At 42.5% G+C, this 24,990-nt stretch overlaps 1 protein-coding gene across 1 annotated transcript in view; it reads left to right on the forward strand.

Annotated features, from left to right (window-relative positions):
• The window catches only part of LOC126456830 (Down syndrome cell adhesion molecule-like protein Dscam2), a 416,068-nt gene that overhangs the window by 140,333 nt on the left and 250,745 nt on the right, over positions 1 to 24,990 (forward strand). The window contains exons 6-7 of the mRNA XM_050092636.1: positions 6,733 to 6,964; positions 17,624 to 17,777. Coding sequence (XP_049948593.1) covers positions 6,733 to 6,964; positions 17,624 to 17,777 — 386 coding nt within the window. The remainder of the gene's footprint in view (positions 1 to 6,732; positions 6,965 to 17,623; positions 17,778 to 24,990) is intronic.

Raw genomic sequence — 24,990 nt, forward strand, 5'->3', positions numbered from 1 at the left:
TCCTGGTAACATAGTACCACTCCAGTCAGAAACTACAGCGAGGTAAAAACGTTACAACGTGACTACGAACGATTGGATTTATAAGTCCAAAACATTAACTCTATAACATAGCCTTTTATAGATCAAAGCACTCAACTCTCCCTGGTGAGTATGAAATGGCTGCACATTGTAATGGTGATGTTTGGTTTGTGGGACGCTGAACTGCGCGGTCACCAGCGCCCATACAAAGTCCCAATTTTTTTCGCAGTCCAATTTTTTACACAGCCCAATCGAGCTACCGTCACGAATGATGATGATGAAATGATGAGGACAACACAAACATCCAGTCCCCGGCAAGAGAAAATCGGGCTGCACATTGTGGTCTCCGCTTCGTTCTGTGGCTGATGATACACACTGAATTGTGCCACAACTTGTGGTGAACTCTGAAGGCGTAACAACTGCTCAGAGCTGACAGTACAATTCGGAGTCTCTGTTTTTCTGTGTGGTGGCACAGTTAGTTTATCTGTCGCGACAGATGGTGAACACTGATGGTGCGGCAATGTTTTACAGCTGACAGCTGCATTCCCTTCTGGGCTATATACACTGGCTGCACAGATCAGAGCTCTGCATTGGTGTATGTTTGGTGGTACACTTCGACGTGGCAATGTTCAGCTACTCAGTGTTGCATGTCTTTGAGGGCAATGTGAAGTGACTATATATTGTGGAATAAATGCCATTGTTGGTTGTCTCCTGATTACTCAGGTGTCTTTTCTGTGTGTATTTCTGGAGAGGCAATAGTATTCAGCTACTTGGTGTTCGATCCCCCAGCGAATAATGAAGACTGGTTGCAAAAGTGGGAGTATTTCCTTGTCACAATTAGTTTATCTGCCGCTCTGGAGAAGCAGCAACATTCATTTGCTGGGTGTAACGTCACCCAATGGACAACATGAAGTGGTCTCGCAGTGTGGAATCTGTGTCTCTTGTGCACGTTTCTGATGTTTTTCTGTTACGGTAGTCTGTCAGAAGGTGGGTTTGATGCAGCTCTCCACGCTAGTCTATTCTGTATAAGCCTCTTCATCTCCAAACAACTACTGCAAAATGGCTCTGAGCACTATGGGACTCAACTGCTGAGGTCATTAGTCCCCTAGAACTTAGAACTAGTTAAACCTAACTAACCTAAGGACATCACAAACATCCAAGCCCGAGGCAGGATTCGAACCTGCGACCGTAGCGGTCTTGCGGCTCCAGACTGCAGCGCCTTTAACCGCACGGCCACTTCGGCCGGCACTACTGCAAGCAATACTCGTTTGAACCTGCTTACTCTATTCATCTCTTACTTTCCCTCCACAATTTTTACCGTCTCACTTCCTTCCGCTACCAAATTTATAATTCCTTCGTGTCTCAGGATATACCCTATTACCCGATCACTTATTTCAGTAAAATTGTACCATAAATTTCTTTCCACGCAGTTCGAATCGGTACCTCTTCATTAGTTGCTAGATCTACCCATCTAATTTTTGGCATTCTTCTGTAGCATCACATTTCAAAATCTTGTATTCTGTTCTTATCTTAACTGTGCGGCTGGTCCCGCCGGAGGTTCGAGTCCTCCGTTGGGCATGGGTGTGTGTGTTTGTCCGTAAGGTAATTTAGATTAAGTAGTGTGTCCAGTTAAGTCCGATAAGATTTCACACACATTTGAACATTTTTTTTATCTTAACTGCTTACCGTCCACGTTTCCCTTCTGTACAAGACTACACTCAGTGCATATATCTTCAGAAAAGACTTCTTTCAGAAATGATTTTCCTGCTTTATCGACTCTGCATTTTATGTTTTCTAGACTTAGACAACGTCTAAGTAGTAAAAGTCGTCTATTCCTTTCAGTGTCTCTTCTCCTAATCTAATTTCTTAAGCATCACATGATTTAATTCGACTTTTTTTCCATTACCCTTGTTTTACTTTTGGTGATGCTCAGCTTGCAACCTGTTGCAACGTACCATCCATCCCACTGAACTGTTCTTTCAAGTCCTTTGCTCTGCCTGACAGAATTACAAGGTCATCGGCAAATCTCAAAGTTTTTATTTCTTCTGCCTGAACTCTATTTCCCTCCATTTCAAGATAAGCCCAGCTTATTTATTGACAGATTGTGAACTTAGTAGAAGCATCGACTTTCAACAGCTCGGAGCAGGGTTCCAAATATGACAGTATGGACTGTCTGTACCGTTGAAAGTCTCTGGTTTCCTTCATGTTCGGTGATACGCTTAGTTTACCTACAGGGTGGTTATAATTAAACTTTCAGTACTTGAGAGAGCTCCAATGAAAACTTTGTGCAAACATTTGTAAGGACTTGTGGAAGAGAATAACTAACAAACCTTTGAAAGGAACACATTTTTATTTCCATATGGGGGAGTACCATTTGTTAATTGCGTACTGTGTTTATGTTCCAGCTTACAAACGTTGTTCAGTGTGACGACCGTCTGCATCCACGACAGACTCGAACCGCACTAGACACACCGTTTCTCAATAATGGTTCGCAACACTTTTCGAAAGGTGGATCATGGAATGTCCAGCTGTAGTGACACAGCTCGTTCATTGCTTAAGTATTGAAAGTTGTGTCCAGCATTCTCAGCCATAGAAGCAATAACTTCTTCAAGAATTTGTGTCGCAATTGACCGTCGGCCTCTCCCAGGAGCAATTCACATATTGCCAGTTAATTCGAACTTTGGAATCATGCTCTTCATCATCGGCGTGGAAGGTCGATTACCCCGTGTTCCTTGAAATGCGCCGATACGCGAGAAGTACGGTAGCACTATTGTTGTCGTTTTGATAAAACACCTTTACGAATGAAGCGCTGCTCACCTCGTTCAGACCTGTGTTGACGGTCTGCAACTGCAATGCAGACTGATGCCTGTGTTTCAACACTACGTCCCCGTAACAGTACCGGCGCCTGACGGCAAGTTATGACACTGACACCACTAAAAACGCATACACTGCAGCGCACAGTCTGAACATCATTCCTATAAATTTGTGTACCCATGCGGTAAATAGTTTTCCATCTACACCGGCTCAAGAAGCGAAAGTGTGATTATAACGAACCTGAATTACTACAGCAGTGAACTCCAGATAAGGAAGGAAGAAAGATTGGGTTTAACGTCCCATCGGCACGGAGGTCTTTAGAGCCGGTGCTTGTAACACGTATGCAGCCAATATGTAACGTAACTTCAACAAATATGTAACGTAGCTACAAACAATATTGCCTATGCTCGTCTGTGAAAATAGGGCTCGATAAGCAACCCGAGTTATCAGTAGACGGAATCTGGGTAAACGGAACCTGGCCAACATAACACTGTGTGCGTGTTCTATGAGTCTCAGTTTCACTGTCCTTTAAGCCCTCAACAGATCGTTACACGAAAAACTTAAAACTAACATTTGTATAAGGTATCAGACTGCGTATTTGAATATGAAAAACCACAGAAACTGATGAACCTGTAACAATGAATACCTAAGCCATCTGACTACGTTTTTGAATAAGAATTTACAAGTGATACAGAGTCTGACTTGTGCAACGGAATTTACTGGAATAGAGTACATGACATTTATGGTGTATCAGCTGTTTTGGCCCTAAGTTTTGGACTCACCTCTTCAGAGGACTGCCTTTTTCCATGTGGTTTACAGCAATTCGCAGCAGCAGCGGCTAAAGCTTGTTGTTACTAAGAATGAATTTAATAAAAAGGAGTTCGCCTGGTCCTGTTAACTACTAAATAACTTGTGAGAAGGAATTTCATAGATTAAGTCTATTTAAAATCTTCAGAATCATCATAACCCATAACCAATAACAGACAATGGCAATTGGTTCAAATGGCTCTGAGCACTATGGGACTCAACTGCTGTGGTCATAAGTCCCCTAGAACTTAGAACTACTTAAACCTAACTAACCTAAGGACATCACACACATCCATGCCCGAGGCAGGATTCGAACCTGCGACCGTAGCGGTCGGGCGGTTCCAGACTGTAGCGCCTTTAACTGCTCGGCCACTCCGGTCGGCAATGGCAATTACAATGACATTAGTATCAATAATGGCTGAGTGCCAGATTAACAAATTATTTCGTGTGTGGCTGACTACCTCCGACATCTCGCAATACAATAAATAATTTTCACCCAATTTATAATGCAACTTAACTGTCGACATAATTGTACACGAATGAGTCTTGGCATTGATGTTAATTGATCTTGATACAACTATCTAGGTAGCTTTAATTTCCAAGGCTCCTTTCGTATGCACTTCTTCTTGAAATCCCGATTGGTCGGAGTTAAAAAGAAATTCATTACTGAACGATGGGATAAGTTTGTTTATCTCATCTACAGATTTTTGGGCCCAATCATCAGTTTTCTGTGCATCGTCAAGTTGAAGCTGTGTTTGAAATTTCGTTATCTTACACCTTCCAATTCTGTAGGACTGTTTGAAATTATGCAAACATCCACTGTTTCCCTTGAAATAACTGTAATCTAAGTTGCGCGCAATTTCACGTGCATAACATAGCAGGTTACTGTCATGCATACCATGTCAATTGTAGCGAACATCCTTGAAACGCGCATACACCAGTTTTTGCAACAATTGCGCCTCGTTCCCCCTCGAATATCAGTAGTTTTTCTTATGCACTACAAGGTATCAGTGCTGCAGATTTATCCGAACTCTGTTCATAATTTTTTTTATACTATGCTGCTGATGAACTTCCGTGTAAGTAATAATGTTTAGTGCCCGCTCCCTGTACAATGACTGTGATTTGTGGTTCCCTGTCCAAAAGGGATGGTGAACTACGTGGTACGAGACCTCTTGCAGTATCACTTTCACTTATTACGCACGTGTCGTCATCGTTGTACTCCTCATGTACATTGTCCGCACAGTCGAGCACCACACATTCCACTAACTCATTTTACAGAAACGCTAATACACTACTGGCCATTAAAATTGCTACTCCACGAAGTTGACGTGCTACAGACGCAAAATTTAACAGACAGGAAGAAGATGCTGTGATATCCAAATGATTAGTTTTTCAGAGCATTTACAAAACGTTCGCGCCGGTGGCGACACCTACAACGTGCTGACATGAGAACAGTTTCCAACCGATTTCTCGTACACAAACAGTAGTTGACCGGTGTTGCCTGGTGAAACGTTGTTGTGATGCCTCGTGTAAGGAGGAGAAATGCTTACCATCACTTTTCCGACTTCGATAAAGGTCGGATTGTAGCCTATCGCGATTGCTGTTTATCGTAGCGCGACACTGCTGCTCGCGTCGGTCGAGATCCAATGACTGTTAGCAGAATATGGAATCGGTGGGTTCAGGAGGGTAATACGGAACGCCGTGCTGGATCCAAACGGCCTCGTATCACTAGCAGTCGAGATGACAGGCATCTTATCCGTATGGCTGTAAAGGGTCGTGCAGCCACGTCTCGATCCCTGAGTCAACAGATGGGGACGTTTGCAAGACGAGAACCATCTGCACGAACAGTTTGCAGCAGCATGGACTATCTGCTCGGAGACCATGGCTGCGGTTACCCTTGACGCTGCATCACAGACAGGAGCGCCTGCGATGGTGTACTCAACGACGAACCTGGGTGCACGAATGGCAAAACGTCATTTTTTCGGATGAATCCAGGTTCTGTTTACATCATCATGATGGTCGCATGTTTGGTGACATCGCGGCGAACGCACATTGGAAGCGTGTATTCGTCATCGCCACACTGGCTTTTCACCCGGCGTGACGGTATCGGGTGCCACTGATTACACGTCTCGGTCACCTCTTGTTCGCATTGACGGCACTTTGAACAGTGGACGTTACATTTCAGATGTGTTACGACCAGTGGCTCTACCCTTCATTCGATCCCTGCGAAACCCTACATTTCAGCAGGATAATGCACGACCTCATGTTGCTGGTCCTGTACGGGCCATTCTGGATACAGAAAATGTTCGACTGCTGCCCTGGCCACCACATTCTGCAGATCTCTCACCAATTGAAAAAGTTTGGTCAATCCTGGCCGAGCAACTGGCTCGTCACAATACGCCAGTCACCGCTCTTGAACTGTGGTATCGTGTTGAAGCTGCATGGGCAGCTGTACCTGTACACGCCATCCAAGCTCTGTTTGACTCAATGCCCAGGCGTATCAAGGCCGTTATTACGGTCAGAGGTGGTTGTTCTGGGTACTGATTTCTCAGGATCTATGCACCCAAATTGCGTGAAAATGTAATCACATGTCAGTTTTAGTATAATATAACTGTCCAATGAGTATCCGTTTATCATCTGCATTTCTTCTTGGTGTAGCAATTTTAATGGCCAGTAGTGTATTTCATCTGCCACTCTGCGAAATTCCTTGGGTTCCTTTCTCACGAAATGTCAACTTCGGCACCTTTGCTGCAGATATAATGCAATGTTTGCCTTGGTTATCGTTGCCATTGCTCTGCTTCGTTTCAGAACCACTAGTGATCTAGCACAGTTGTCAGTTACTCGTCGACTCAGCAGTTCAACTACGCTCATGCTGTGCTCACCACTGGATACCTCTAATACCGCCCCCTGTAGCCATTGCCATTAGCAACCAACATTGTGGTTGCACGGTAGAGAAAGTATGAGGCATAGAATGCTGTAAACATCTTTGGCCTTTTGCGACCTCGCACCCAAGGGATTCGTTGTAAGAGTTGGATTTGCCAGCGGGCAGTATTGTACACCTGGTTGCGCCACTCTGTTTATCTGTGCCGGCAGGTGGTGAACTCCGGAGAGTCGGCGACGTTCAACTGCTCGGTGTCCGGCTCGCCCGTGGGCAGCGTGGAGTGGCTGCACAACGCGGAGCCGCTGGCCACCGGCCGCGCGCGCCTTTTGTCGCCGCTGGTTCTGCACGTGGCCGCTGCGACGCGCGCGCATCGCGGCGTCTACCAGTGCTTGGCCCACGGCGAGGCTGACAGCGCGCAGGCGTCGGTGGAGCTCCGGCTCGGAGGTCAGTGGCGCTACTGTGCAGTCTCCAGCTGTGCCGCACTCACCGCTTACTCTCCGTCTCACAAGCCGGAGGGGCGTTATTTACAGATACTGAATGATTCCTCCAAAGACGGACATCATCTCAAACTGGGCGCCAGCGATCATGGTGCTGTTTTTACTGCGGTTATTTTCACACACGCACCTTATTAGGGTTACCCGTTCCGCTAATACCCAATCTTCAGATTTAGTATTGAAAATTTAACTGAAAATTACGGTTACCGACTGCATCACCCCAAGCGTAATAAACAAACTGTCCCCAGAATGAAATTTTCACTCTGCAGTGGAGTGTGCGCTGATATGAAACTTCCCGGCATACTAAAAGGGTGTGCCAGACCGAGACTCGAACTCGCGACCTTTGCCTCTCGCGGGCAAGTGCTCTACCAGGAGACGAGGTACTGGCGGAATTAAAGCTGTGAGGACGGGGCGTGAGTCGTGTTTGGGTAGCTCAGTAAGTAGAGCACTTGCCCGCGAAAGGCAAAAGGTCCCGAGTTCGAGTCTCGGTCTGGCACACAGTTTTAGTCTGCCAGGAAGTTTCAACACACTGTTTGTTGGCTTGTGGCTACGATTCTTCGGTAGACGTTTGTTTAACGATTTTTCTGACGTTTCGCCAGCACGAATGGCTGGCACCGTCAAAGCTTCACCCTCCGGCGAAACGTGAGAAAAATCATCGAACAACTTCGGCAGAAGAATTCGAGACACAAGTCAACAGGCAGTTTGTCAACAAGTGGCCGCGAAAGCCTTAACAATCATAATAAACTACAACTGATATTTAATTAGCCTCTACAATCAACTGGATTTAACTTGCAAACGTATTTATTTGAACAAGTTTTCTTGCATGTCCTTCCTTCGCAGAACGCATAGAAATATTTGTTTTGTAAATAAAACCAGCTGTTCTTGCTGCAACTGTAATTTGTTCCTGCCAAACGAGTTTCGCCTTTTTTTTCTCTGAGGAATCTTCAATGGGGTCTAGAACTATAAAGTTTTGTTTTGACATGTGTTACTTTTAGGTTATCAAACCGTTCACCTCCTGTTTCTTTAGGTAAATAAGTAATTACTTACAGTTCATTGGCATCTGCGTTTCCTCTCTTCTGGTCGGGAGGTAGCACTACGAATTCATTTCGGAAACATTTGCATATTTTTATATTACTAATTTTTTCTTTCACACTGTTCACCATGTTTACATTTATTTTTATGGTTCATTGTTACTCCTTTTCCACTAGTTATAGTTATTTGTTCAAGAACTGTGCGTTTAAAGACGTAAAAAATGTGAGTTCGTGTTTCCTCCTGTTTGTCAACATGCAGGTAAACAAACCAAACAAGGGGAAACACATAATGTACTCAGAACATTTACACCATTAAAAGCACAGTTTAGAAAAAATATCTATAACTATTGGCAAAGGAGTAACGATGCACCATAAGAATAAGCGTGGTGAACAGTGCGAAAGAAAAAATTCGTAATGTAGAACTATGCTTATGTTTCGGAAATGAAGTGGTTGTGCTACCTCTAGCCCAGATGAGAGGAAAAACATATGCCTACAAACTGTAGATAATTAGTTATTTACTTAAAAAACGCTACGTGAACGATTTAATAAGCTAAAAATAATACATATCAAAACAAAACTGTATCGTTCTAGATACCACTGAAGATGACTTAGAATAAAAAAAAGCGAAAAGCATCTGGGAGAAATAAATTACAGTTGCAGCAAGAATAAGCGGTTTTATTTACAAAACAAGTATTTCTTTTAGCCCATTGCTTAAAACATAAGGTATTTTCTCGTTACCTTTTTTTGCGTCTGATTTTTCTGTTAGAGATATCATTAGTCTGGTGTATGTAGTGATAATATCACAAGTTGAGACAAGTTGTGTCAGTATTACTGCACTGTATGCGATTCTGAATCGCTGCTTTCCACCGAAGCCTAATTGTAATTACCCTGGCGGCGTGGCGGCTGCGTCCATTCTACCGAAAGCTAGCGCTGTTGAAATTCCGCCAAATCGGCTCTCCTTTTCATCGAAAACGAGTGTACACGTCACGATTTAAAAGTGCTGCAGGCGGACGGTATTGGCGCCTTTACACCATTACAAATAGACGAGGTAGGTGGCGTGCTTCTACAGACTGGTGTAGGCCTACCTATAATGCTACACATTTTTTGTTCATTATACAAAAAGTAGATGTTTCACGAAAAGCAGAAAATGTTACAAATATAGCAAAACCAATATAAATAAAAGATACGCTACCAATAATGGGAGAACTTCTACAAAAATGCAAGGAGTTTCATGAACACTAATTGAATTTCCCAGGCAGGTCAACGTGAATCAGTTACAGGCGTCGACTCGCCTTGAAAGCAACTGGAAAGTTCTGAGTTAAATTACGGGAAATGGTGAAGATGTAAAGCTCGAAAATTTCTTTGGGAAAACTTCAACAAACTTGCCAGTGTTCTTTCTGATATTTTGTTTGTTCTTTTATTTTGTAACAATTTTCTAGGGCACGAAATTTCAAATCCTTCATTTCCTTCAACTCCTATTTTTCACTACAAAGCTAATACAACATGCACTCGTGGTTGGTGGTGGGGTAACCATTGTAATGGCGCAGTGAGGGGAGGAAAGGAGAGAGCGAGGGGGAGCTATACTTGACTGAACAATGCGTACGTACAGTAACCCACTCTTAACTCGATTTTCTACAGTGTTCAACCATCTGCATGTCTCTTGACATCCTTGTCTGCAGTGTAATGCTCATTGGGACTGGGCATGCAAATGCTGTTGTGCCTGTTTTGCAATATGGTTTTGTAAATGGTTCATCAACAAAATAATCATTGGAATGCCGGTGCATTTCGGACACATAGTACACCTACGTTGATCTTCCATGGAATGTTTTAACACAAAAATTAATTGTAGAAATGAAAATAGAAAAACTGATCTGCAAAATTGCAGATAATATTATGTTGATCATCAAATAATTACCGAACGAGGTGGTGCACACTGGACTCGCATTCGGGAGGACGACGGTTCAATCCCGCGTCCGGCCATCCTGAGTTAGGTTTTCCGTGATTTCCCTAAATCGCTCCAGGGAAGTGCCGGGATGGTTCCTTTCAAAGGGCACGGCCGACTTCCTTCCCTGTCCTTCCCTAATCCGATGAGACCGCTGACCTCGCTGTCTGGTCTCCTTCCCCAAACCAACCAACCAACCAATCAAATAATTATTACAAATAATTCATACAATTCTGTGCATCACAGACAATTTCGCGTATGCAGTGCAAGTCACGAACAGTTTCTGCTGTAATTCTCAAGTGCCAAGATATGGCCTGATCAGAATACCGCAACTTCCACCATTATCACTTGAAATCATTTTGATAGTCATATGTTATAGTGCTGCATATATAAATATTATCTCAATTTGCGTGTTAACATAGTCTTCATCTCCAGTAACCAATGACGAAGCAGTGGTGTGCATTTCCTGATTGCAAGATCATCCACTAATGTCATTCATTAAACCACAGCCCCTCTGGACTGTGTCATGGGACGAAGATATGTCGCAATTTCAGATAAGGACATTAATCTACTCATATTTGCTAGTGCAATTTGACAACAGTAGACTATGTGCATGTAAAAAAAAATTTAGCCTCCTACTTTTCTCTTTACCTGTCATCACTGACAAACTCTACCCTCATTTTGCTTGCATTCTCTGTAATGACCTACAGCAAACAGTTAGACTTAAAACACAATACTCACACTTCGCAAAGAAATTGTGCGGAAAGTGGATGTGAATGAAGAAACCTCTCCTACACATGCAGCTGAACCCCGCGGAGTTAGCAGCCATCATTACCTTAAGATCTCTACATAGTTTATTTCTCGATGAAGTAATATTTTATCCCGATGTCCAGTCAAGATAGACAAATTCACAAATAGCTAGTTTCAGACATTGCTCATCATCAGCAGAGGCTGCTGTGTGAGAGCACAAGAGCAAGTGAGCACCGTAACTTTGCACACCTTGCCGATTGATTGGCTATTTTTCTTTGAATGCTGTTAACATAGAGGCTGCAATATAAAAGATACAGCTATTAAATCTACCGCGCTACTGCTCCTTTAGAGTACGCAAAACTTGGCATCAGGGTCACGAGCACAGCGTCAGTTGTGCTCGTTTTAAAGAGCATTTGCGCATGCGCAACTCGCTTGACGTAATTCCCTTACGGGCCAAATGCAAATGGATTCGATCAACAACATTCACGGTTCACGATGTGAGCCCTTGCCACTCAACCAGAAGTTTACATTCATCCCTGCAGGTGGTAGCACATTATACCAAACTTTTATCCCTGTTCAGTCAGCATAAATTCTGCTTGATGATAGCATACTCCTCGCATATGCTAATTCAGTCACTATATACTGTGGTAAAGTTAGAACGGAATCAGTATATGTTAAAGTTGTACTGACGGTAAATCTATTTGTGGCTTTCTGAGTTAGTTATGGTATACTAAGTAATGAATTTTGTCATACAATAATCCATTTGAGGCGCTGAGAATCTTAAAGGCTTAAAGTACATCACCTTCAGTTGTAAGGTTCTTCCTCTTATTCATATTTCTCAAATCTGCTGATCTTATGGTGAGTCAGGTTTATCTTTGCTGTAGGCCCACATCATATTTATGAAAATTCGCAAAAAGCTGTATCACTTGTTATTTGATATTCATTTACATGTGGGATTGACGGCGATTTGCTTTAGGCTCTTATGGATCTCAGCGTCTCATTTGCATTCTAGTCAAGTAATCATGTTGGTAGACACTACTACATCAGTTTAATCATCTCCACAAACTGCACTTTGTATTCGGAGTTGGTCGTTAAGTGTGCTTTCGTGTACAGTATAAATATGAACTACGTTGAATCTATTTTAAATGCTAACAGAAAAGTGAAGCTGTGACGGCGGTTCGTGAGTCGTGCTTGGGGTAGCTCACAAGGGGAGGCCGCCAATTGTGAAATTCAGATTCGATTCATACTGCGCATAATAAAAGCTCATGGCCAGAGGTGTAATGTGGCAAAGCACCAAGATGCACTTCTCAACCGTTGTCGAGAAAATCGACAGTTAAAAGAAACCGTTGCGGTGAAATACTCTCTACGATTAATGATTTTCTACAGCGTCATAGCGCAGCGGTAAGCGCTGTGGTTCGTAATCCGAAGGTCGCCGGATCGAATCTCGCGCCATGCAATATTCTTTTTATTATTAGTTTTTTTCAATTCAAATATATATACACTGATTTTCGACGATGTTATAAGTTGCGCTAGGGACCGCATCTACCTTCTTTCGAAGTTAGCAGGCAACTACGCTGTTATGGGACGGCTCGTTTCGGCCCATTCAACATCTGTCCTTCAAGTGTAACGAGCGAGTAACGGAGTTTATATTTCATACCTCCCACAGCAAGTTTGTGTTCGTGGGATCTCTATTCTAATTCGAACGTTTGACTTACGCTATACGTATTCGTTTCTACGTCTTCCGTTAACTATACGTGGTTAACATTATGCAGACAATTAATAACATTTGTGAAATACAACTTTGTTTGCGGAAAACATAATGATGTTCAAAGTCGCCAGTTTTTCCACGACAAACGACTTTCAACAACTTATTATATGCATAATTGTTGCAACTGATTGCCGGGAATTATATATATATATATATATATATATATATATATATATATATATATATTATATGAATTACAAAAAAACAAATAATAAAGAAAAAGTTGCATGGAGCGAGATTCGATCCGGCGACCTTCGGATTACGAAACCGATCGCTTACCGCTGCACCACCACGCTGTAGAAAATTACTAATCGTAGAGAGTATTTCACCGCAACGGTTTCTTTTAATTGTCGATTTTCTCGACAACGGCTGAGAAGTGCATCTTGGTGCTTTGCCACATTACACCTCTGGCCATGAGCTTTAGTTATGCGCAGTATGAATCGAATCTGAATTTCACAATTGGCGGCCTCCCCTTGTCAGACCACTTGCCCGCGAAACGCAAAGTTCCAAGTTCATGTTCGGTCCGGTACACAGCTTTGATCTGACAGAAAATTCCATGTCAGAGCACACTGCACTCATTCTCGGAACAGAAAAGTAAATTATCAGGAAAAGTTAGCGGCAAACCAACCAGGTCCTCCGAGAACAGATCCTTTGAATGAAAGAGTCACGAAATCTAATAAGCGTGACTGCAGGAGAACATTTAATAAGGAAGTGTACACTTAACACAAGTCGTAGTGTGGGAGTAGCGTAAGAATATCAGTTTTCAGCTTGGAAGTAAATTCGCGAACTAATACATCTGTTAAGGATCTTTTACATCAGTCAGAGAAAACGGGTAAGCACGAAAACTCCCACTTATACTAAAAAACGAAATTGAGAGCTGGAGAGGCTTACACATTATTTCGTTGTTGCCCTGAAGTGTACTAAATTCTGGACAAAACAACAAAATTCCACAAAAACAATTCGTTCTTTTATCAGATAAGTTATGCATCATATTATTATTACTATTGTTATTATTACCGTTGTTATTGTTGGCAGTGGTTGCAGTAGTATAAACTTGCTGATAAGCGTAACAGTTATGCTATTAATTACACATTCTCAAATTAATCTGAATCTAAAAATTTGTGAATACCCGGAATGTATACTCACGAGCCGCCGCTGCTCATTATCAAGACATCTTGATGCAAATCATCTGGTATGAAGTATCTTCTCACAGTTAAAGCTCATAGAAGTTGAAATGTGCCCTCGTCTGTTGCCACCTACATCTTACGTAATGTGCAATTGTGATTACACACTTCGTATTAGATAGTTAATATGAAGGTGAATTGATGATTACCAGCTTCTGGAATTTGTCACTTGGTATGGATAAAAAAGTATTAGCAAACTAGACTCAGTATTTTAATGTTAATAATATATTCTAGGAAATGTGGTCAAATGTTGTCTGTCTCAGTAAACGGCTGCTTTATATCCCGTATGCGATTTACATCTTTTTATTTGCATAACATCCTCAGTGGCCTGTAATTCATATTTGTTGTATGTCAGTTAGGAAGCTTCACAAATAAAAAGCGAAATGCATGTGGCATAAAAACAAGCAGACTTTTATTTACTTCCTTGCATAGATCGGCTACATCTCCAAGAAGATATTAATAATAATATGAGTAATAGTAATAATACAGAACTAACAAAGTAACGGCAGAAAACATAAAAGTAACTTGTAATAACACATTTTCCATCGATCATCACAGTAAATCTGCGCCTGCTTTTTGTTCTAGATGATGTATAAGTCAGACTTTATTGTATGATAATAATTCCGCTGTTGCATGGTCCCCTCCTCTCGTTCCACGCCGGCACCGAGCACTGTGTAGCGGTGAGCTGGTGAGCGCGACACTAGCGCCACATTCATCACACGCCGGAAGCGGAAGCTAGACGGCCCCGGCAGCCATGCATAATGCAGGGCTGCCAACAGCGCCAGCGCAGGGAATGGACGCCACCAAGGCACACCCTGCAACACCACGTACGGCTGTCCTACAGGGGCGCGAAGACCGCCGGCCGTTCGGCTGAATGGCTGAGTGTGCAGTGGCCTTCCTTTGTTTCTCAATGCCCTTTTGCCCAGCCCTGTTGGACTGCTGAATTCGTAAAACATTAGACGGTCTGACTCATAACCAGCCATGGTCACAGAAGAGTCTGACTCATAACCAGCCGTGGTCACAGAAGAGCCACACTGGGAATAGCGGGGAGGGAAAAACGAACTTCTAAGTGAAAACATTAAAGTTTCAAGACATGCAAAGGAGACCCCCTGGGCTTCTGTGAATGTTGACTTTACTGCTGTACACAGAAAACTCCTCAAACAATAGAGAAGTATGTATAAAGCAACTCCATAGAAACGTTTCTGCATGTGCCCGTTTAGTTGCCAACAAGATGTTCATGCCCAGGGGCATGAAAAAAAAGGGGGGGGGGGCACCATCAACCCTAGCTCTCACGGAAAGGAAAAAAATATAGAATAGTCAGGCGTTTTACTTTCAACAAAATAATTTAAAAGTTTGTATTTTTCATATTTTTAACAGGGACGGAACTGGAACTTTCTTTTGGTTACTTAAAATCATCTAAAATACTAAAACTGCTCCATACCCCAGGTCTAGCTCCTCCCCCACAAACTATGCTATGGCTCCCTTGGTTGTCAACACTGGAAAACTACAAAAAACTGGAAAATATAACTGCACTGTTTTAATTTTATATACTGTATGTCGTATGTTAATTACAACCCATTAGCTACATCTAATACATGTGGCACACGTATCAGATGTCATATTTGACCAGCTTCACCTCCAAAATAGTAAATATCGCTCATATTATGGAGAAATGCAGCTTTTTAAATATGATGTTACAGAAAAATGCTGAAAATTCTTTTGTAGTAAATTCTTTTGTAGATAGGAATACAATCGATAAGGTCCTTAATCGAAATCAGGAGAAAAGTGTTTTCTACCACAATTTCATTCTCTTAGATTAGATTAGATTTACTTTCATTCTAATTGCTCTGTAGTGAGCAGGTCCTCCAGGATGTAGAACATGCCAGAAAAATGACAAATATTTACAACTAAAACAAATAAGCTAATGTACTTTCCACAGGTCCCAAGTGGAATGATCGTCATTTCTTTTTATTGAACACTATATGAAAGGATCATTTTACAACACTCATTTACTAAGATCGCATTAATGCACCAAATTTAAAATTTAATTTTTTTTTATTTATAAGGCAATAAACATCTAATAGAACTACTACAGTACTTATTTACAATGAACACATTACTGCACAGAAATGGTGCAAAAGATACATCAACAGGCACCACACCAATGTGTGATCCTGCACCCAACATAAGCAGCCTTTCCAACTCCAAATTAACTCTCCTGACAGAAGTGTTCAAGTGAGGTCGGTCACGGTGCCCAAAAACAGATACAAACTCAACACTAGTATGCTTCGATGCTGATCCAATCTTTGGCAGGTCACAGTCATTACTGGACCCAGAATCTGTGTCAGTACTATTACCTGGCCCACCCACTATAACCACGGTGTCTTCCTTAGTGAAATCTTTGCAAAGTGATCCTAAATCCCGTGTCACCTGCTCCAGACCAGTACTAGGTTTAAAAAAAATTGGTGACCTGGTATTCTGATCCTAGTTCATCCTGCAAAAGCTGGGCAACACCTCTTCCATGGGATCTACCTAACAATAACACTTCCTTTCTCTTTACTGATTTCACTATATTCCTACTTTTCAGTTTGCTGCTGAAAGTTTGTTGTGCCCTGTCTACACCTGCAACTGCTCTAGGCTCACGAGCGTCTAATTGAAGCAACAGGTCAAATCTATTTTTCACATTAACCACGAAGCTGTCAGACTTAGTTCTAGGCCTGTTCCTCCTGTTCCCTGTTGCCACTTCCCACCTCTCTTTACCCTTCTCCCTCCTTAACCCGTCAAGATCTCCCCTGGCCTTGTGTAACTCAGCCTGAAGGGCGGGAATTTTCCCCTCCTGTTCCAGTATCTTCCTATCTCTACTCCATATCCTACAAAACCACTGAAGAGTCTCATTTACTTCGCCTACTCCCACGCCACTACAGTCACCCACATAGAAACAACTACAGCACCTGTCACACCAAAGCCCCGACCTAACAAATCTACGGCAAGTCAAGCACTTTTCAGTCATGATAAACGTAATAGTTTATTAAGAATAAGTTAGTTAAATTACAGATGAACACGAAAATATGATTCCACAAATTTGGCCTATACGCAACTGTACGTAAACAAAAACAACAGTGCAAAATTTCTGAAACAACACCTTAAACTTTACGCTACTTTCCAGAAATGTGAGTTAGACAATGAAGAGGGACGCTACAGTTAAATTGCTAGAGAGAGCAAAGAACAATTAAACGAAATTCTGTAGATTTGCTGCTGGACTTTTTCTTTATCCACCTACCGCTTTGACATAAGACCAAAATTTCTTAGTATTTTCTGCAAGTCAGTACATAAAACTTTACTTTCGAATTCATTGAACGCCTCTCGCCTTGCCCTCCTCGCACTACATTTCGCTTCGAGTAACTTTTGTTTGTCTGCAAGGCTTTGGCTGTGTTTATGTTTGCTGTGGAGTTCCCTTTGCTTCCGCAGCAGTTTTCTAACTCGGTTGTTGTACCACGGTGGCTCTTTTCCATCTCTTACGATCTTGCTTGGCACATACTCATCTAACGCATATTGTACGATGGTTTTGAACTTTGTCCACTGATGGCGATCTGTCCGTCGCAGGCAGGCCCACTTGCTGCTATTTACGAGGCTCAGGTTACACACTGGCATCGAGTTTCACCTTCTCCCTTCTCTGATAATTTTACGCCACAAACGTGTGTCATGTTGTGGACAGACCTATTACAGTCACATACGCTCAAAAGTTACCTTTAAGACTCGACCACACACAATGAGTGTAGAGGCCGTTGTGTGCGGAGGAAGAGAGCCCCTTTTAGGTGGCTCGTCCTACTCCTCTGGGTCTCCCAGCTATAGCGTCGCATGACCCTTTCTCTCTTTAGATCCGTTGATTTTCATTACTTTACCGAGACTCCAGCGCGTGCCTCTGTGCCGGCAGACACGGTGCCGGAGCTGCAGTCGACGTTCATCGAGCAGGCGCTGAGCCCGGGACCCCCCGTGTCGCTGCGCTGCTCGTCCGCCGGCAGCCCGCCCCCGCAGTTCACCTGGAGGCTGGACGGGCAGGCGCTCACCGCCGCCAGGCTGGGCCACAGGTGAGCGCGAGTCAGCGCGCGCCGCTGGCAGGCGGAGCGGCTGCTCCACCGAGCACGCGGGTGGCGCCTGCGGTAGCGAAATTTGTCGTCATTGTGTTGGTATGTCTTCCACATTGCAAAGGATGTACACACAGAGTTTACTATCACGGTTTTGCGTGAAGCTTTCCGTAATATTACCAATAATATAGATTGTACTCATATCATATAATCGTAATAGCTTAAGCTTCTGCGGCTAGAGTCATTTCACATAAGTTTCCTGGATACTGCACCGCATCATATTGTAAAATAACTATCGATGTAGAAAAGTGACGTTTCGCCCGACGTCACAGTGGCCTTTCCTAGGCCTGTGCAAGACCAGAAGAAGGCCAAAGAAGGCCACTGTAACCGTGTTTTAGACGTCGGTTTGACCCATGATGTGGCAGCAAGTAAGAAAAATTTTACTTCTTTTAATGAGATATTTGTGGTATATAGGGTTGTAACAGGTACGAGGCGTGTTTTTAAGGGGGGTAGGACATCAAACGGGCCGACTTGGAGCAGGAGAGGCATCACAGGACATTTTAATTTCCATTGTCTATACTTTTACAAATAAATTCATAAAACTTTGTCAGCATCACCATGAAGGATTCAGGATTCACACTAACTTTTGTGACTTGGCAAGACAGCCAAGCCACTATGAGAGGAAGCCGAAAGGCACGCGTTTAAGCTCACGCAGGCTGGCGTGAGGTCTGGAACAGTTAAAGGAATAGAGAGTAGCAAAAAAGGTACGTAGCTTCTGGAATACTTAACTTTAATCCATAATTGGTGAACATCGGTCTGACGGTACATGCATCACAAGATAAATAGCGCCTTGCTAGGTTCTGGCAAATGACGTAGCTGAAGGCTATGCTAACTATGGTCTCGGAAAATGAGAGCGTAATTTGTCAGTGAACCATCGCTAGCAAAGTCGGCTGTACAACTGGGGCGACTGCCAGGACGTCCGTCTAGACCTGCCGTGTGGCGGCGCTCGGTATGCATCACTGATAGTGGCGACACGCGGGTCCGACGTATACTACCGGACCGCGGCCGATTTAAAGGCTACCACCTAGCAAGTGTGGTGTCTGGCGGTGACACCACACCAACTGCAGTGGAAGTTCGAAAACATGACAAAATAAATTTTTTTACGTTTGAAATTTCATCATTTTTTCACTTACTAATGGTTGCATTTGTTGCTATAGGTACACTTTTCTTCGTAAGTTAGAGAGATTCTTCGATGAATTTTGCTCATCATACATACCATACTCACAGGTGTATGAAACTCCAGAATTTAGTTAATTTATGAAAAAGAAATGAACTGTGTGAGACCTTAACTTTTCAATGTTCAAATAATTTACGGGTTTGCTGCCGGGTGACGTCGTCGGACACCGCCGATATTTCGACAGGAGCACACCCTGCCATTCTCAAGGCACAAATGCAAGGAAGAAAAAATTTGCTTGCACATGTGCCTTGAGAATGGCAGGGTGTGCTCCTGTCGAAATATCGGCGGTGTCCGACGACGTCACCCGGCAGCAAACCGGTAAGTTATTTGAACAAATGAACTGTTTTTTTTTAACCTTCATGTTTAGGAAAAACACAAATTTCATAGTTAATTATCTCAATTTTTACCACAGTTTTTAATAAATTTCGAAAATTCTAGAGTTTCATACGCCTTTAAGTATGGTTTGCATGCTGTGCACAATTCATCGAAGAATCTCTCTTACTTATGAAGAAAAGTCTACCTATGGCAACAAATACTGCCATTAGTAAGTGAAAAAATTGATGAAATTTCGTTATGTTTTCGAACTTCCACTGCTATGAGTGTGAATTCTGAATCCTTCCTGATCATGCTGATAAAGTTTTATGAATTTTTTTGTAAAAGTATAGACAGTGGGAATTATAATCTCCTGTGGTGCCTCTCCTGCTCCAAGTCAGTCCGTTTGACGTCCTCTCCCCTTAAGTAAGTACCGTTTTGAAACTTAAAAAAAAAACGTGCTAACATATCTCAATAATTTTATTTTTACATGAAATCCTGTACCTTAATCTACGCACTGACGTCATTACAGTCTAATTCTCCCTTGTTTACGTTGTGTACTGAGTGTTTAAGACGTCACCGAGAATCGTGAGTCGCGCCGACTGTGAAGTACGGGCTGTTAGTGCTGAAGGCCTAACAGCGATCGATATTCATCGTGAGATTTGTGCAGTTTACGGAGAAAACATTATAAGTGATGGAATGGTAAGAAAGTGCGTGAGAGCATTTAAAGATGGCCGCACAAATGTGCGTGATGAACAACGGAGTGGGCGTTCTTCGGTCGTTAATGAAAGTTTGTTACAGGAAGTGGACAATAAGGTGAGAGAAAACAGACGCTTTACGATTTCCTCCTTGCGGGATGACTTCCCTAATGTTTCTCGTAGTGTTTTGTGCAGCATTGTGACCGAGCACTTAAATTACCGAATATTGTGCGCACGTTTGGAACCGAAAATGTTGACGGATGTACACAAAACCAAACGTTTAGACAGTGCATTGACTTTCATTGAGCGGTACCACAACGACGGTGATGATTTCTTAAGCCAAATTGTTACGAGCAATAAAACATGGGTGGGCTACGTCACACCAGAATCAAAGCAACAGTCCGTGGAACTTGAGCAAGGGCATCGTTTTGCTGCAAGACAATGCCCTTCCGCACGTGGCGAATCAGACAGAAGATCTCATCACACCTTTTTGATGTGAGACTCCAGATCATCCTCCGTACAGCCCCGATCTTGCGCCCAGTGACTACCATCCGTTCCTGCACCTGAAGAAACACCTGGGCGGTCAGCATCTTCAAGACGATGACGAAGTCAAAACAGTGGTGACGCAGTGGTTAACAAGTCAGGCGGCAGACTTCTATGAGGAGGGTATTCAAAAACTGGTACAGTGTTATGACAAGTGCCTCAATATTGACGGAAATTATGTACAAAAGTAGATTAAGGTACAAGCTACTATATAAAAATAAAATTATTGAGATATCTTAGCTCGTCTTTTTATAATTTCAAAACGGTACTTGCTTAAAAAACACGTCTCGTATAAGTGCAGATATTTCTGTTGGTGACCAACGATGATATACTGGACAACATTGTGAGCCACAGCGCCAGAGATTGCGCCAAAGAGTTTTATTCCGCCGCCTCCACTGGCAGTGCTTGTCGACATGTGGCAGTAGTGAGTGCTTGTTGAGAAGTGGTAAGAGTCAAGTCGTTGTTGAGATGTCGTCGTGGTGAGTGCTTGTGCGGATCTTGCTGAGAGGATGTTGATGGCTGTGCTGTTTGTGGCCATGTTGTGTGCGGTTGTTTGGTGGGCTGGACGGCGGATGTTGTTCGAGTGGAGATGTTGTGGTGATCGGGGTGCTTTTCGTCGGTATATATGAGGGTGGAAAGGATTCCTTTTTTTTTCATGAAGTCTTGGACAATGCCTCGTCGCGGGTTCGGTCAGCAGGGCGTCTGGCTCGTGTTGTTGTATTGGAGTGTGATTCTGGTTTTCTTGTGCAATTATCGTATTTCTATTTTTTTTTTTTTTTTTTTTTTTGATTGCTTCAGTATAAATGGTGTTTGGGATTTCTTGTCTTATTGAGGCGGAGCCGTGCCGGGTGTGTGCATTGGGTCGCACTTCTGCGCACGGAGCAGTTGCACTTGTGCTATGGTTTCGTACGTTTTGTAGTTGCTGGGGACTTGGTTGATTTGTTGTGTTAACGGAAATTTTCTTTCGTTCTTTGTTGTTGTTCTGTGTGGTCGGATTGCGTGCTGGGGCTCGTCGGGGCCAACCGTTTGCGAGACTTCGTAGTCGGACGGACGGCTGCTAAAAAAAGAAAATTAAAAAATATTTGCATTAGCGAATGATTGGGCCCCCATGCACGCTACGGCACATATTCACTTAATGTAGTGAATCCCCTGAGGACTTTAATAGCCGCACATAAATTCCAGTTTGTGACTTAGTAGCCAATTTGGTGGAAGTGCGTACATCAATTGATCTAACCATGAACATGGATGTATGTCGTTCTTAGAATTGCGAAAGATCTTAAATTTCCGAACAATCAAGAAGTGTTTATAGTCAAAGTTTTCGCCTCGTGGCGACAAAGACCTACCGTGTCTGTTCCAGTCCGAATGTCGATTATTGTCAAGTTCACGTGCCTGGCGCTCTCTTGTTGCATCCCGTAAATGAAACATTATTTTCTTCAAAGCCCTCTGCTATCTGTGATTCTAAATTTCTTCTGCTGTCTTTTCCTACGATTTCGCCTTCAATTTGTTTGACTTGCTTTCGTAATGCCTCAAAGTCCCTTTTGATGCGTTCATTAAATTTTCTCTGATTTTCAACATGCTTGTTTATGTTCTGGTACTCTTCGGTTTCTGCAAATGGCAATGGTGCTGTATCATCTGAATCTCTGTCCCCATTTAAACTAAGACTTGTCAATTTATCTGAAATCTCCTCAACTCTTTCCGATAAATCACCTATTTGTTCTTTCTGTTTATTTACGTCTTCTGTAAGTATCGCGACTCGGGTTTCAGTATTGACACATTTGGTAGTTAACTGTTCATATTGTTGTGTTAGGTTATTTATTCTGTCATTTGGTACGGATTCCTCGATTCTCTCAAATATTTCTTCCTTATCGTGTGCACGTTGTAAATTTAACTCTGAAAATTTTTGTACTATTACGCGATCTCTTTCTTCCTGTTCTCTATCCTGTTCCTTTTGTCTAATCTCTACTGCAATTAATCTATTATTGTGAGAATTCAAAATCGGTTGTACTTCTTCTCTAATTTCTTTCTTTAATTCATCTTTCATGTTTTTGAAACATGTCCCTATTCGTGAGTCTAACCGTGTTTCCATTGTTCCCATACCAGTTCTAATTGTTCCTATCTCAGTTTTAATTGTTCCTATTTGTGAGTCTAACCGTGTTTCTATTCGTGATCCCAAATTTAATATAGCACCCATCAACTGCTCCATATTAACCGGTTCGAAATTCTTTTCGCCCCTAACATTTCCCGTAAAACTAACTTCCTTCTGCATAGCCATAAAGCTATCTGTGTTCGATACTATTCCAGAATCTTCTATCGTTAATCTCGTATTCTGTGAATTTCCTGATTGAGAAAAATTTTGAAATGGTTCCGGACTATCTTCCTGACTTATTAAATTGTTTTCAACTTCATCATTCATCACACTGTTCTCCTGTGTTGGCGAGTTCGCCATGTTAACAATTTCGTCATTCTCACTATTCATCATTTTTGCCTTTTTCATTGATCGCGTAATCATTTACAAAACATACAAAACTCGTCACTGTACGAAAATTACACACAATGACTCTTTATCTCCAACAATACCATTCACATGAAATGTTTCCCTCAAACACGATTAACGAACAATTGAAATAATTGCACTAAATTGTCAAACCCGAGGACAAGACAATAAAAATTAAATTCTGCAAAAAAAAAAAAAATACCACTAGAAGAATGACAATTACCAAATCTACACATGCAATATAGACTACAATTACTAAACTACAAATTACTACAACAATACTACTGTCTGCTATTTTTACAATCAGAAGAATTCCAAGGGACGATCCGAAGCAGCGGTCGCCATGTGCATGGGGGCCCAATCATTCGGTAATGCAAATATTTTTTTAATTTTCTTTTTTTAGCAGCCGTCCGTCCGACTACGAAGTCTCGCAAACGGTTGGCCCCGACCAGCCCCAGCACGCAATCCGACCACACAGAACAACAACAAAGAACGAAAGAAAATTTCTGTTAACACAACAAATCAACCAAGTCCCCAGCAACTACAAAACGTACGAAACCAAAGCACAAGTGCAACTTCTCCGTGTGCGGAAGTGCGACCCAATGCACACATCCGGCATGGCTCCTCCTCAATAAGACAAGAAATCCCAAACACCATTTATACTGAAGCAATTAAAAAAAAATAGAAATACCATAATTGCGCAAGAAAACCAGAATCACACGCCAATACAAGAACACGAGCCAGACGCCCTGCTGACTGAACCCGCGATGAGGCATTGTCCAAGACTTAATGAAAAAAAAAGGAATCCTTTCCACCCTCATATATACCGACGAAAAGCACCCCGATCACCACAACATCTCCACTCGAACAACATCCGCCATCCAGCTCACCAAACAACTGCACACAACATGGCCACAAACAGCACAGCCGTCAACATCCTCTCAGCAAGATCCGCACAAGCACTCACCACGACGACATCTCAACAACGACTTGACTCCTACCACTTCTCAACAAGCACTCACTACTGCCACATGTCGACAAGCACTGCCAGTGGAGGCGGCGGAATAAAACTCTTTGGCGCAATCTCTGGCGCTGTGGCTCAGTGTAGCCACCTTTCAATTGCATCAGTAAAATGTTCAAATGTGTGTGAACTCTTAAGGGACTTAACTGCTAAGGTCATCAGTCCCTAAGCCTACACATTACTTAACCTAAATTATCCTAAGTACAAACACACACACCCATGACCGAGGAAGGACTCTAACCTCCGCCGGGATCAGCAGCATAGTCCATTACTGCAGCACCTCAGACCGCGCGGCATACATCAGTATTTACGTAATTTGCAGACTAGCAATTAAAGCTACTAAGAGTAGTACGTTTTTAGGTTGGTTAGTACCTCTAAGTACATGTGGCAAGAGAAAGTCCCATGGAGGCAGGTTATGTGTCGAAGTGTCGATGTGTGCACGCCGAACTGTTAATCTATACTGGCAGGCGTAGTAAGGGTGCCGATACGACCATGAAGAAAACGTCAGCCTGTTAAGTCTGCGATGTGTTTGTGGGAAGACTGTTCAATATATAGGATAAACAACCAACACACTGACGTGTGCAAACTTAAGGTACCACATATTAAAAATATTTGCACTTATATTCGTTACGCACTGTGTGTATGGTGAATCGAGCAAGACGTAACATTCCTCATGTTTCATGAACTGTTTCATAAATATATCAAAACGAGTTTTTTGGCGCCATAGTACGCAGAGGAGGAAGTAATTTTTTTCTGTATTTAATACTTTTTCCCTTTTCTATCAATCGAAATACCGAAGCAAGAATGGATTTTGAAACAGAAAGATGAACTTGTTTTTAACGGCATTTTAAATCTATTGCAGATAACAGTACAGAGCAGTTGCGCTCGTTAATGTTGGCGTTCAAACCTTT

This window comes from Schistocerca serialis, chromosome 1 (genome assembly GCF_023864345.2).
Source record: "Schistocerca serialis cubense isolate TAMUIC-IGC-003099 chromosome 1, iqSchSeri2.2, whole genome shotgun sequence".
NCBI classification, from domain to species: domain Eukaryota; kingdom Metazoa; phylum Arthropoda; class Insecta; order Orthoptera; family Acrididae; genus Schistocerca; species Schistocerca serialis.